The 12,407-nt window shown below is 39.2% G+C and overlaps 1 protein-coding gene across 1 annotated transcript in view; it reads right to left on the reverse strand.

The window, feature by feature from the left end:
- LOC110571154 (multidrug resistance-associated protein 1-like) overlaps nucleotides 1-11,975 on the reverse strand; it is an 89,190-nt gene extending 77,215 nt beyond the window's left edge. The window contains exons 1-2 of the mRNA XM_044919127.1: nucleotides 11,904-11,975; nucleotides 6,675-6,736 (exon numbers count right to left, since the gene is read on the reverse strand). Of these exons, the coding sequence (XP_044775062.1) occupies nucleotides 6,675-6,736; nucleotides 11,904-11,975 (134 nt within the window). The remainder of the gene's footprint in view (nucleotides 1-6,674; nucleotides 6,737-11,903) is intronic.
- Between the last annotated feature and the right edge of the window lie 432 nt (nucleotides 11,976-12,407).

Below are 12,407 nucleotides of genomic sequence, written 5' to 3' on the forward strand. Positions count from 1 at the left end.
TCCACTCTCCCCCATTCAGTGAGTTTACCCCAAAGGACACTGTGAATAATTATGCAAAAACAATGGGTCTAAATCAGGACTGTCCCTGGCAAACTATGATTCATGGTCTAGTTACACAACAAATGTTGTGGCAGACAATAAATTATACTTACCTTACAGCCATCCTTCTGCCCCATCATCTTCTTACCACCAGGAATCTGATACTTATTCAGGTGAAAATCTCTCAAACTCAGGGTAAGTCCTTATCCCAGCCACAGAGTCATAAATTATAGATTGGTCTAAAGTAGTCCTGGTAATCTCAGTATCTTTTGCTAAGCATTAATAATTTAACTCAGTTATGGTTAGGGATACCTAAACAAAAGTCTGCTGAGGAGAACTTTCTTTTTCAAAAGGAGGCACAAAACTTCAAGAGGAAAAAATGTTCTGCCTCCTTTTTCCTTTCCCCTCCTCCTTTCTGCCTGCACTGGAGGTATAATGCTCTGACATAGAGAAGCCAACTTTGCCACCATCGGCAAAATGCCAAATAATAAGGAAGGGAAGTGGAAAGAGAAAAACTCTGGGCCCCTTATAACATAGTTTACCCGCTTATTCCTGGCGTTCTGCCCAATAACAACAAAATAAATATGTATTTGTTTCAGCTGTTATTATTTGGCTACTCTGTTGCTTGATATGTTCCTTGATTTTTTTTTTTCTTTTCAAATTTTTATTAAATTCTAGTTAGTTAATATATAGTGTAATATCTGTTTTTGGAGTAGAATTTAGTGATTAGTTATACTTACGTATAACACCCAGTGCTTATCATAACAAGTGACCTCTTTAATACCCATCACCCATTTAGCCCACCCCCCACCCACTTCCCTCCATCAACCCTCAGTTTGTTCTCTGTCAAGAGTCTCTTATGGTTTGCTTCTCTCTCTCTCTCTTTTTTCCTTCCCATATGTTTATCTGTTTCGTTTCTTAAATTCTACACATGAGTGAAATCATATGGTATGGTATTTGTTTTTCTCTGACTGACTTATTTCACTTAGTGAGGATGTGGAGAAAGGAGAACCCTCTTACACTGTTGGTGGGAATGCAAGCTGGTGCAGCCACTCTGGAAAACAGTATGGAGGTTCCTCAAAAAGTTGAAAATAGAACTACCCTAGGACCCAGCAATTGCATTACTAGGTATTTACCCAAAGGATATAAAAGCCAGCCAAGTTCCTAAGTGATGTAGTTCAGATATGCTCAGTTTATGAGCTTGGTGACAGGACTTGTTCAGGAAGAAATTAAACCCACGTTTAAACCCAGGCCTTTTGACTCAATAGTTTCTGTTCTTTCCATTATAAAGTACATTATTAGTCCAAGAGACCATAACAAAGTATTACACTACTCCACACTGGGACTGGTTTCATTGTCATTATTACTGAACAATCTCTATTGATTGACCCTGAGATGGATTTAAACCCTATGGTAACCAGAGTCTGCACTGGATTCAATTTCACTTTTATTATACTACATAATATCATATTACAATTCACATTTAACAAAAAGGTTTAAAAGTAGTAAGAAAGGACCTTCAATAATCATGTTTCTGTTGGCTCAAACACCCTGGACATTTTCCTGCAGTGCACTTTCAAAAACATATTAAGCAATAAACTACTTTTATGTCATATTAAGTCTTTCTATTCCATTCCACAAAATAAATATTCATTTTCTTTTTTTTTTTAAAGATTTTATTTATTTATTTGAGACAGAGAGAATGAGAGAGAGAGAGAGCACATGAGACGGGGGAGGGTCAGAGGGAGAAGCAGGCTCCCTGCCAAGCAGGGAGCCCGATGCGGGACTCGATCCTGGGACTCCAGGATCATGACCTGAGCCGAAGGCAGTCGCTTAACCAACTGAGCCACCCAGGCGCCCATAAATATTCATTTTCAAAATAAGATTGCATTGATTTTCACAAAAGCATTTTTAATAACATTTACTGCCTCAGCATTTTGAGTTAGAACTGTGAAAAACTCAGTGGTTTTGGTTCACGGGGATAAGTGACCCCTGGCTTTCATGCTGAGTCTCCAAATAATGCAGCATCTAAAAGTGACACTTCAAATGAATTGATTGTGATGCACGTGGTTCAGCTGTTTAATTACTGTGACTTGCCTTTTCCCAGGTGTGTGCTCCCCCCTCCTCTTTTTGCTCTCCCTTGGTCAATTTAAATACTCTCATCACCCTGGCTGGTCTTTCTATCACACATAAGCATCCAGGAAAAGAGGAAGGAGTGCTTCTTTTTAAAGCAAATGATGAGGCAGCTTTTTGGGAAGAACTGGGACCAAGAGCTGACTGAGCCAATAAGGGGAATGTAGCATGCACCAGGTCCCATAAACTTGTGGACTTGATTCCTAAGCATGCATCTTGTATTTTTTAGACTGATACTTCTTTTCAAAGGTCATTCAGTTAAATTAATTTGATCCTCGCAGCTCTCTAAAAGAGGTAGAGCAGTATTAATTTCCCATTATTACAGGTGGTTAAACACCAAGAACTCCAGAGACTGGTCAGTTTTTTAAATGTGACATAAACCAAGGCTAACTTAACCAAAGGCAGACAATGCCGTTAAGTGTAATATTCCACTCTGCTTTCAATTTTGTGATCTTAGAGAGAATTTTGAGTATATTTGATACTGACATTAACAAGTGTGAGTAAAGATCTCATCCAACTGATCTTAAGAGCAGCAAACCAGTAGCAGTTCGCTAGGAAGATGAGATGAAATATAAATTTTGTAGATGAGTAACATTGGAAAACATAGATATATAGTTGCATCATCAATTTCATTACTGTTAATCACTTTTTAAAACATTTCTGGAAAGGGGTGACTGTGTTATGGGAAAAGGCAAAGGGTCAGTCTATCCAAAACTTACAAGATACGACATAGGTAATATATGTTTTATTAATATGTGAGGAAAGGGAGGACAGACTGAATAGTGTATCCCTGGTTAAAACAGTGATTCAACTGTGACCTATAAAAACTTTAACTAGGGGCGCCTGGGTGGCTCAGTCTTATTAAGCATCTGCCTTTGGCTCAGGTCATGATCCCAGGGTCCTGGGATTGAGCTCCGCGTTGGCGGGAAGCCTGCTTCTCCCTCTCCCACTCCCCCTGCTTGTGTTCCCTCTCTCGCTGTGTCTCTCTGTCAAAAAAATAAATAAAATCTTAAAAAAAAAAAAAAAATTCAACTAGATTTTTCCATGTATGTCAAGAGGATTATTCTATGACAATGATTATTATACACTGATGACAGATTATATTTGCTAATAAAGGCTTCATAATTATTTGATCATCAAAACTATCTAGACAGTTCCTGCCTTAGGAATTAGGGATCATAAGCATATAATTCCCTGATTATTTGTATCATCTGAGCACATTTTAATTGGATTATTCATATAATTATGGGAGCTTGAATTTGGCCTAGGAAATAATTTCTGACTTTACTCTGTAACTCAAAGAAAAGATCTGAGAACACAATTAACCACTGTCTTCAAAGAGACATTCTCTTAAACAATAGCTATATTTTAGCTGCAAATGTTTAATTACCAGATAAGAAATCAAATTAGATTCATGCCAGTGACAGCTCCAGATAGCAGCATGCTATAAAAATATTTCCTATCTAGTTCTGAGATGTTAAATCTAAACAGAAAATAAATGTAATAGTCAACAATTACAGCTTATTGGTTTGTTCAAGACATTGAGTTGTTATATTTTAAAATTTGCTAAGCCTTATCTTGCTTATTAAATTTAATTTCAGCTCATATTTTAGGCCTCCTAAAATGGTGTTTGTAATATTTAAAATAAATGCATATAGTCTTTATAGTCTGATAAAGTTTTAAAAGTTCATTTCCTTAAAATTAATTTTATTTGCATTATTTAAATTCTATGATATCCTGTGACTTAAAAATGATAGTCTGAAATTTTTAAAGCCAGAATAGACATCACTCTTCCTCTCAACACATGAATGAAATATAACTTAGGTTTGGAAAATATATTTATACATATACAAATTTGAAAAATCAAAATCATTAAATGTAAATAGCCCACATTTACATAATTCCTATTTAACCATTCTTTTTTCTAGTGTGTAACTTAATGTAGCATATTGATGTAAAATTTTTGCCATCCTCTTTAAGTGATTCTTAGATTTGTGTTAACTTGAAATTCTTATAACTTAATGCAATTTATTTGCTTCTGCCCAATTATTTGCTCAGCAAGTATATCAGTTTTCTACTTAAACTGCTTTCATAAAAATCACCAATGACCTTTACATTGCCAAATTCAATGAAGAATACTCAGTTCTTTTTTTAATCTACCCCTTTTCAGTATTTGGCGCTATTGACCACCTTATTTTCCTCCTTTTTTGACAGTTTCCTTAGCTTTCAAACACACTCTTTCCTTGGTTTGTCTCCTACATTCGGAATGCCTTTCCTTAGCTTCCTCAGTAGATTACCCCTCCTTTCACCATTTAATACTGAGGATTCTCAATGTTCTGTTTGCTCATCCCGTTCAATAGGCTCTCCCTTCTGGATGATCTCATTCATACTCATGGCTTCAACGACTGACATACAGTCAATGACTCCCAAATCCGTATCAATAGATCAAAAGCCTATATATCCAAACACCTATTAGATATTTTTTACGGGGATGAGTCAGACATCTCAAATTGAAGCTTCTCCAAACTGAACATACAGTTTTTCCGCCACACCTGAATCGGGTGGTTATCTGAGCCAGAAACTGATAAACATTTTTCCCAGTTCTTCAATTTCCTTATCTAATCGTTCATTAGCTTTTGAATCTGTTCCTTCCTCTTCATCCTCTTTACCATAGTTCAGACCATAAGCATAAATTTACAGCATAATTGAAGAACCTAACCACTCCCTTTGTCTCCATTCTCACCTGGTACATACCATATCCACACAACTGCAAAGGGGATTTTCTGAAGTGCAAGCAAGAATTACATGACACTCTGCTTAATCTCTTGCCACGTCAACAGGCTGCAGTGTGGGAGGGGTCAGTCCACGCTTGCCTCTCTGGTTTGCATACAGTATTTGCTCAACTTGGAATGCCACTTGGTTCACTCTTACATTGTTACATGTTGGGTTCAAACATTAATTACCTGTAAAACATTCCCTAACTGTGCAAATGTGGTTAGACGGCATTCCTGAAAACTGTGTTTCTCTATCATGCTTATATTGCCTTTTGCCTTTTTTGGGTAATTGACAGCATACTTTCTAATCTTTCTAAATCTATGAATTCCTAGAAGATACGAACTAGGGCATTTATCTCTGCATTCTTTTTTTTTAGGATTTTATTTATTTATCTGACAGAGAGAGACACAGCGAGAGAGGGAACACAAGCAGGGGGAGGGCGAGAGGGAGAAGCAGGCTTCCCGCCAAGCAGGGAGCCCGATGCGTGGCTCAATCACAGGACCCTGGGATCATGACCTGAGCCAAAGGCAGATGCTTAACGACTGAGCCACCCAGGTGCCCCTATCTCTGCATTCTTAAAGGTTAGCATAATGCAGGGCATCCAGCACACGATCAACCTTTTCTTTTTTTTTTTTTTTTAAGCATTCATCTACTATTGAGAGCATATTTGTAGATCATATTGGGCAATTTTGTTTCTACTAACCCTAAAACAAGGGGCATAAAGTTAAGATAATAGTTTTTTGTATCATAATCTGTTGTGGGAGAAAGAAATACATTTCTAAAGAAAGCTTCTGAATTTATAAAATTGGAAAAATCAATTCTTCTCTTTTAATATGATTTAATTCTGGGTTAAAGCCCTCATCACACATTATAGATGAACTATTCTGTGAGATAAACCACATTATATGTCTTATAAAAATGACTATGTATGTGTTTTAATAGCAGTATATATATATACACGCACATATTTGTGGGAGCATTCCTAGTAAAGAGTAGACTATCAAAGTGAAAAAAAAGCATGAAACAGGGACTCAAAGAAACTGACTTCCAACACCAACTTGGTGCACTCCTTCTTGGGTATCAATGGACAAGTTAATTCCTTTCCCTAACCTTCAATTTTCAATTTTCTTATATGTAAATGCCTATCTCATAAGACTTGGGGGGGAATTAAGTGAAATTATATGCACATATATACTGGATGTTAAAAAAAATTCAAATTTCTGGGGTGCCTGGGTGGCTCAGTCAGTTAAGCACCTGACTTTTGGTTTCAGCTCAGGTCATGATCTCAGGGTCATGGGATGGAGCCTCGCCACAAGCTCCCCACTCAGCACGGAGTATGCTTGAGATTCTCCACTTATCCCTCTCCCTCTGTGCCCCCCCGAATTGCTCGTGTGTGCTCTCTCTCTCTTTTCCTCTGTCTCTCTCAAATAAATAAATAGAATCTTAAAAAAAAAAAATTCAAATTTCTCTCCTTGTACAGTCCTGACAGGGTTACAAATCTTATGAAGGGACAGACATATTGCAGGAGTATTAGCAATCTTATCTGTGGAACTACTTAGTATGTTACTGTCTTGTGATTTCTCTGTAATAAAATAAGAAAAAAGTCTTAACAAAGTCAATTTAGAAAAATATGCATGCTTTAGACTGGAGGAATAACATTTAGGTGTCATTTTCCTTGGAATCTTCCTCAGAATGGTATGCTGCAAACAAAGTAGTACAATTCCTACCTGCTAAACCAGGAATATGTCATCCTACTGAAGAATGAAGCACTTTTCTCCGGATTGCATTTCTAAAAAGAAAAATATAACAAGTAGTCTATGAAGAATATGCCTTTATTTCAAATTTGAAATATCTTTGTCAACAGGTGGAAAAGTAAACATGAAATAATTTCATCTACCAATAGTTGCAGCTATGTTGCTATCATAATCCCTAAGGAATAAAATTAAGATATGAGAATGGTGGTTGGACTAGAGGCATTTTAAGATTTCTCCCAACATTATCATTATGACTCTGCTTACATAGCAAGAAATCATGTAGGAAAGGGAAATCATTTCTGAAATCTCTACTTCTCATTCTCTCTCTCTCTGTCTCTCTATGTATCTCCTTGAATTTCTATGACTGTGTATATATGTATGTATTTGCTTATGTATACATACATAATTTAGCTCTCTATATAGGCTAAATTTAAAACATTTTAATCACTAAATTAAAGATAGTTTTGGTTTTTTTCCTAAAAGTATAAAAATAAGAGAATATAATAGGCATTTTTTTTTTAGAGATTTTATTTATTTATTTGAGAGAGAGAATGAGAGAGAGAGAGCACATGAGAGGGGGGAGGGTCAGAGGGAGAAGCAGACCCCCTGCTGAGCAGGGAGCCCGATGCGGGACTCGATCCCGGGACTCCAGGATCATGACCTGAGCCGAAGGCAGTCGCTTAACCAACTGAGCCACCCAGGCGCCCGAGAATATAATAGGCATTTGGTTTACATCTGTGTGCTTAATTACATATTTAGTATAAAGGTATAAATATATAAACATTTATTTATCACAATTACATACTATTTTGGGAGTTTACAACATTACCATAAAATTCTTCCTGTTGACCTGGTGAGTTCAACCAAAAGAAGGGCTTAAAAAGGCCTCAAAAGTAATCATTTTATATTTTTAGAGTCAGCACCAATGTCTATATTTTAAAAAGTAAAACTGATCACCACAGTAAAGTTCATTATGAGAAATTGTCCCATATTTAACAATTTTAGCACTGACCCTCTCTAATCCAGTTCGATCTCATACATAAAGTGTTCACTATGTTTTAAAAAATTCTTATCCTAGAAGGAATTTGTGCAACAAAATTCCAACCTATACAGCAAATGTCCTGAGAAAACATTGTTCACTCCACATCTGTTCTCTGAGTTACAGCAAATGATCTACTATAAATCTTTTACTCAATTGCTATCTATCCTTATATTATTGTTGCAAAAGTAAATGCAGTGACAGATGTAAAACCATCATCATACTCGGCCCAAAACAACAACTCATACATGTGAACTGTATCATCATCACTACTATTACCAAACATATTACTTGGAAAATAAGTGCACATATTGTGGAGAATGTTCTGAAAATTCTTGAATGAACCTGCAAGTCACAAATTATTTCACAGGGAGTTGCCAACTTGATAATTTACCACCAAAGCAGAGATCGTATTCACCTCCAAAACAGGTGTATTTCTGTGGCAGATTGCAAATGGCTACAGATCCTTAGCAGCTTTTCCCATCAAGAGGTAAACGCTAGTCTCCACCCCTTGAAAATTTTGATCATGAAAATGCCACAAGAGTGACACCAAGAGAGCTCCAATTCTAAGTGCCGAGAGGCTTGCTGTGCTCAGAACCCTGAATGCACCATGTGTCTGATCCTGAGCTGGCCTGCTAGAGGATGAGAGACCACATAGGAGAGAACTGAGGTGCTCATCTGACAGGTCTGTCATCCTGGCTTGGAACAAGTACTAGACATAGGAGTAAATTAGTCCTAGACGATCCTGTCACCAGCCAACTTTCCAGTTGGCTTTAGTGCCTGAAAGAGATCAGCAGAGATCAGCCAAGCTGACCCAAACCAGGTCATGACTCAACTGATCCAGAGAATCATGAGCTAAGTAAAAAAAAGAAAGCATCTTATATGAAGCCCTTTGAGTCCTTTGGTAAATAGCCTCCTTAGATGTGGGCCAGGCTTCTCACACTGAATTTATCACAGTAAATTCCAAATTTACCTCCCAGAAAAAAATTACAGTAGACAGGTAAAATATCTGGTGAAGGTAATTAGCCTTATCAAGCACCAAGGATATACAAATGACTTTTCAATAAATACTGAATTCATAGCATGGGTCTCACTGAGTTCATTATTGATATATTGCTATAAAGTAAAGTAAAGATCACTCTCCTCTGAGCGCCCCGGCGTTAAATAAACCTCCTATCCTCCAAGATCTCTGAGTGCCACTTGGTTCTTCCGTCAGGCGATCCAGTCCAAGTTCCGTAACAAGAGTATCTTTCAGTGTCTTAATTTACTCCCATCTTCTCCATTAAACATTTCTCAATCCTTCTAACTCACTTATCTCACTCTGACAGCACTTCTGGTCTGCAGACCGAACTGACCCCAATGTTTCCCATTTCCCTTGTTGCCCCAAGGCCACTACAGGCCTTTGTTTTCTAGTCCATTTTCTTATCTATTATACTTATCTACCATTTCAGGTATAGCAGGTGTCCTATCAACATACCTTAACACGGCGGACTTAAGGGCAATTTTCATTTGAACAGAGGTCCTGTTATTTCTGGATGATGATGGAGGAGCAGGAAATTTTTAGACCATGAGACCACAGCATAGCCAGGGTCCAGGATTAGTGAAGTGTTTTGCTTTCAATCTTCCTTGGGTTCAACCTTGAGATGTGGTCCCACGAGGATATGGTTTGTGCGACTGCTACATTTAACAGTATTTCATAACCCCTAACTTCAGGAGCTTCCTTTGTGCATACTGGAGCAGGGTTCTGGGATTGGTGGAGGAAGTTAGGGGAAGTGGAAGGACAGCCTCGTGGGGAAGGGAAAACATCCAGAAATCAAAAATAATTTGTTTCTTAATCACTTATTATGTGCCAGATTCTGTATAAGTATATTATCTCATTAAATACAACATGTCTGTGGGGCTCCCAGGCTGCTCAGCCGGTTAAGCGGCTGCCTTTGGGTCAAGTCCTGGGATCAAGCCCCGACAGGCTCCCTGCTCAGTGGGGAGTCTGCTTCTCCCTCTGCCTCTCCCCCCTGCTCATGCTTCCTCTCTCTTTCTCAAATAAATAAATAAAATTATATATATATATATATATATATATGTCTTTGTGGTGAAACCATTTTTGTCAACTCCATTTTACAGAGGAGGAAACTAAGGCCCAGAGTTTAAGAAACTTAAAGAAGTTTAAGAGATAGGATCTAATCCAGTTAGTCCATTGTATCTTCCAGTCGTAATTCCACATTCTCAACTCTGTTACACGCTGCAGCTACTGAGATATCTTTCCTCCTGCCCACATCCTTCTACTTCACTTCTGGCTAATTCTCACTTGTATTTCAATCCTATTTAAGATGTATTGCCTTTGGGGAAAGAAAAAAAATTTACTGCCTTTGGTAATTCCTTTCCTCCCATCCCAGCCTCCAAGGCTTATATTCTTTTTTTTTTTTTTTTTAGGGCTTATATTCTTGTTCTGGGTTACCATAGCAATCTCAACATATGCCTCAGGGAGGATTTAAGGGATTCTTCAGAACTGTCTTCACTGAATGTACCCTCACTCTTTCCTGACTATCAAAACATTTGCTGACAGGTACTTCTCTCTTGCTAGACTTAGTTCCTCTGGAAGACGGAAAACTGTATTCAATTCATCTTTATATTTTCAGGTTTAGCCCAGGGGCTAGCTCATAATAAACATGTTGGGGGGGGGATGAATGAATGGGCCCTGCTAATCACAAGTATTTAGAAGTATTCTATTCATAGGTCACCACGCCCACCCTAGAAACTATCAGAAAGTCATGTTCTTAGCTTATAAGTAGGTGGGATTTTTGTCTGAGATCTATTATGTCAAAATATAAAGTCTCAGCAATGAAATGTAATCATATAAGGTTTTCAATATGCTTTGAAGCCATCAACTATTTTTTTTTTTTAAATTGGCATCATGAAGTAACAAAAAGAAAATGCGATTAAAACTAGTATTTTCAATCCTGTCTAAATGGATTCCTGGTCCATAAAGCTATCCAGGTTGAATAATAGTCAAGGATATAAACATTGTTGGAATCCTACAGGAAGAACTGACTACAATTTTGGGTGAGAGAATTGTTTGAGTTTTATAATTTCCCACCCTATTAAGTTTGTGATTCACTGCCTTTGGCCACTTCCGTAGTTGCACCAATGGTGTTAAACCCATTTCCCTGCTTAAAACTGCCATCTCTCCTGTAAAGTAAAAAAAAAAAAAAAAAGGTGTATTGTCCTGGTGGAGCTCTTTCACATTTTCAAGGGATTTATTCAACATCTATATTTTACAGACTTTTAAAAGAATACATATAATTTGCTTTACTTTTAATTTCATTTTATATGTAATTATAGTTTCATTTTATATGTAATTAGAAGAATGCTGTCATATTTGACACTTGGAGCCACTAACAAGAACCAGGATTAAAACAAGATCCCCTGAACCTGAATTTTTCTTTCTCCGTTTTAGAATTACAGAACTACTTATGTGAGGGGCTATTTCTAAGACTTTGTCTTGCACAGTGGTGAAAAGCAAAACAAGTGGAATTTTTGTTAGGGAAATTACTCCTAACACACCACTGCGGGGTTGGTCGCCCTGTACTATGGTCCTAGCACATGACTTCTATTGTGGAAGAAGCACGTGTTAATCACGGGGGCAGAGCAAGGCACAGTTAAGTGTCTGCAGTTTCTGGATTGCCCCAACCGCAGTCTCCCAATAGCTGGTCAGTTAACACCTGCCAGTTAACCCCGTGGTATTTATCCCGAATCTCCCCTGCAGTTTCGGTGGGTTCTGCCACGCTTGTGGAATTCCATCCCAGCCTCTCCTCCTTCACTGATGCCAGGTCCATTCATTCTTTTCTCAAACGCTTGTTTCTGTTGACGGGGGAGTGTTTCACCCCTTCAAAGAAGCCTCTTTCTCTCCTCCAGCAGCCACCTTGACTGAGATCTTGATGGTTCAGAGTTCACATCATCCTGAGGACTGGTGTCAGCTCTCACGACTGCGCGCTTGTGTGTGTCCGTCCGTCTGTGTGTGTGATTACTACTAAAACGGGGGCTCTAAAACATCAGTTCACAGGCCAGCGTCCGAACCGGCGGCTCTCCCCCACCTCCCTCTCCCCACCCAGAGTGGCGAAGACCGCCAGCCTCCCCTCAGGGTCCCCAGGACCAATGAGCATTACCTGCGCCTCAGGCCCCTCCGGGACCCGCTCGTAGTTGCTGCCGGCGCCCCACCTCCGCGGGATGGAAAACATGGTCCGCGGACGCCTGGCGAGGGGAGGCGGGGGGAGGTACCGAGGCTGTTACCTCTCTCTCGGCTGGGGTCCGCCGCTCCGGCGCCCAGAAGTTGGGAGGACGCGAGCACTCAGCCAGACCTAGCTGGCTGTCGCCCTGCCCTGAGCCGGCCCTTCCCGGGAGCGCGCCCTGGGCGAGGCAGGGGGCGGGAGCGAGGCGGGCGGACCCGCGCCGGCCGGGGGGAGGTGGGGGGGAAGGGGCGGAATGAGCAGTGGCGGGACCTTCTGTAGAGGGCGATGATCTCTGCCTCTGGGGCAGTTTGCACTTGACTCAGTTAAGTTCTCCCCTCTGCACTTTGCAGGATTGCTTTGTTAGAAAATGTTTCTTTCTTTTCTTTTTCTTTCTTTTCTTTCTTTCTTTCTTTCTTTCTTTCTTTCTTTCTTTCTTTCTTT

The sequence above is a fragment of the Neomonachus schauinslandi genome, chromosome 1 (genome assembly GCF_002201575.2).
Source record: "Neomonachus schauinslandi chromosome 1, ASM220157v2, whole genome shotgun sequence".
Lineage (NCBI taxonomy): Eukaryota > Metazoa > Chordata > Mammalia > Carnivora > Phocidae > Neomonachus > Neomonachus schauinslandi.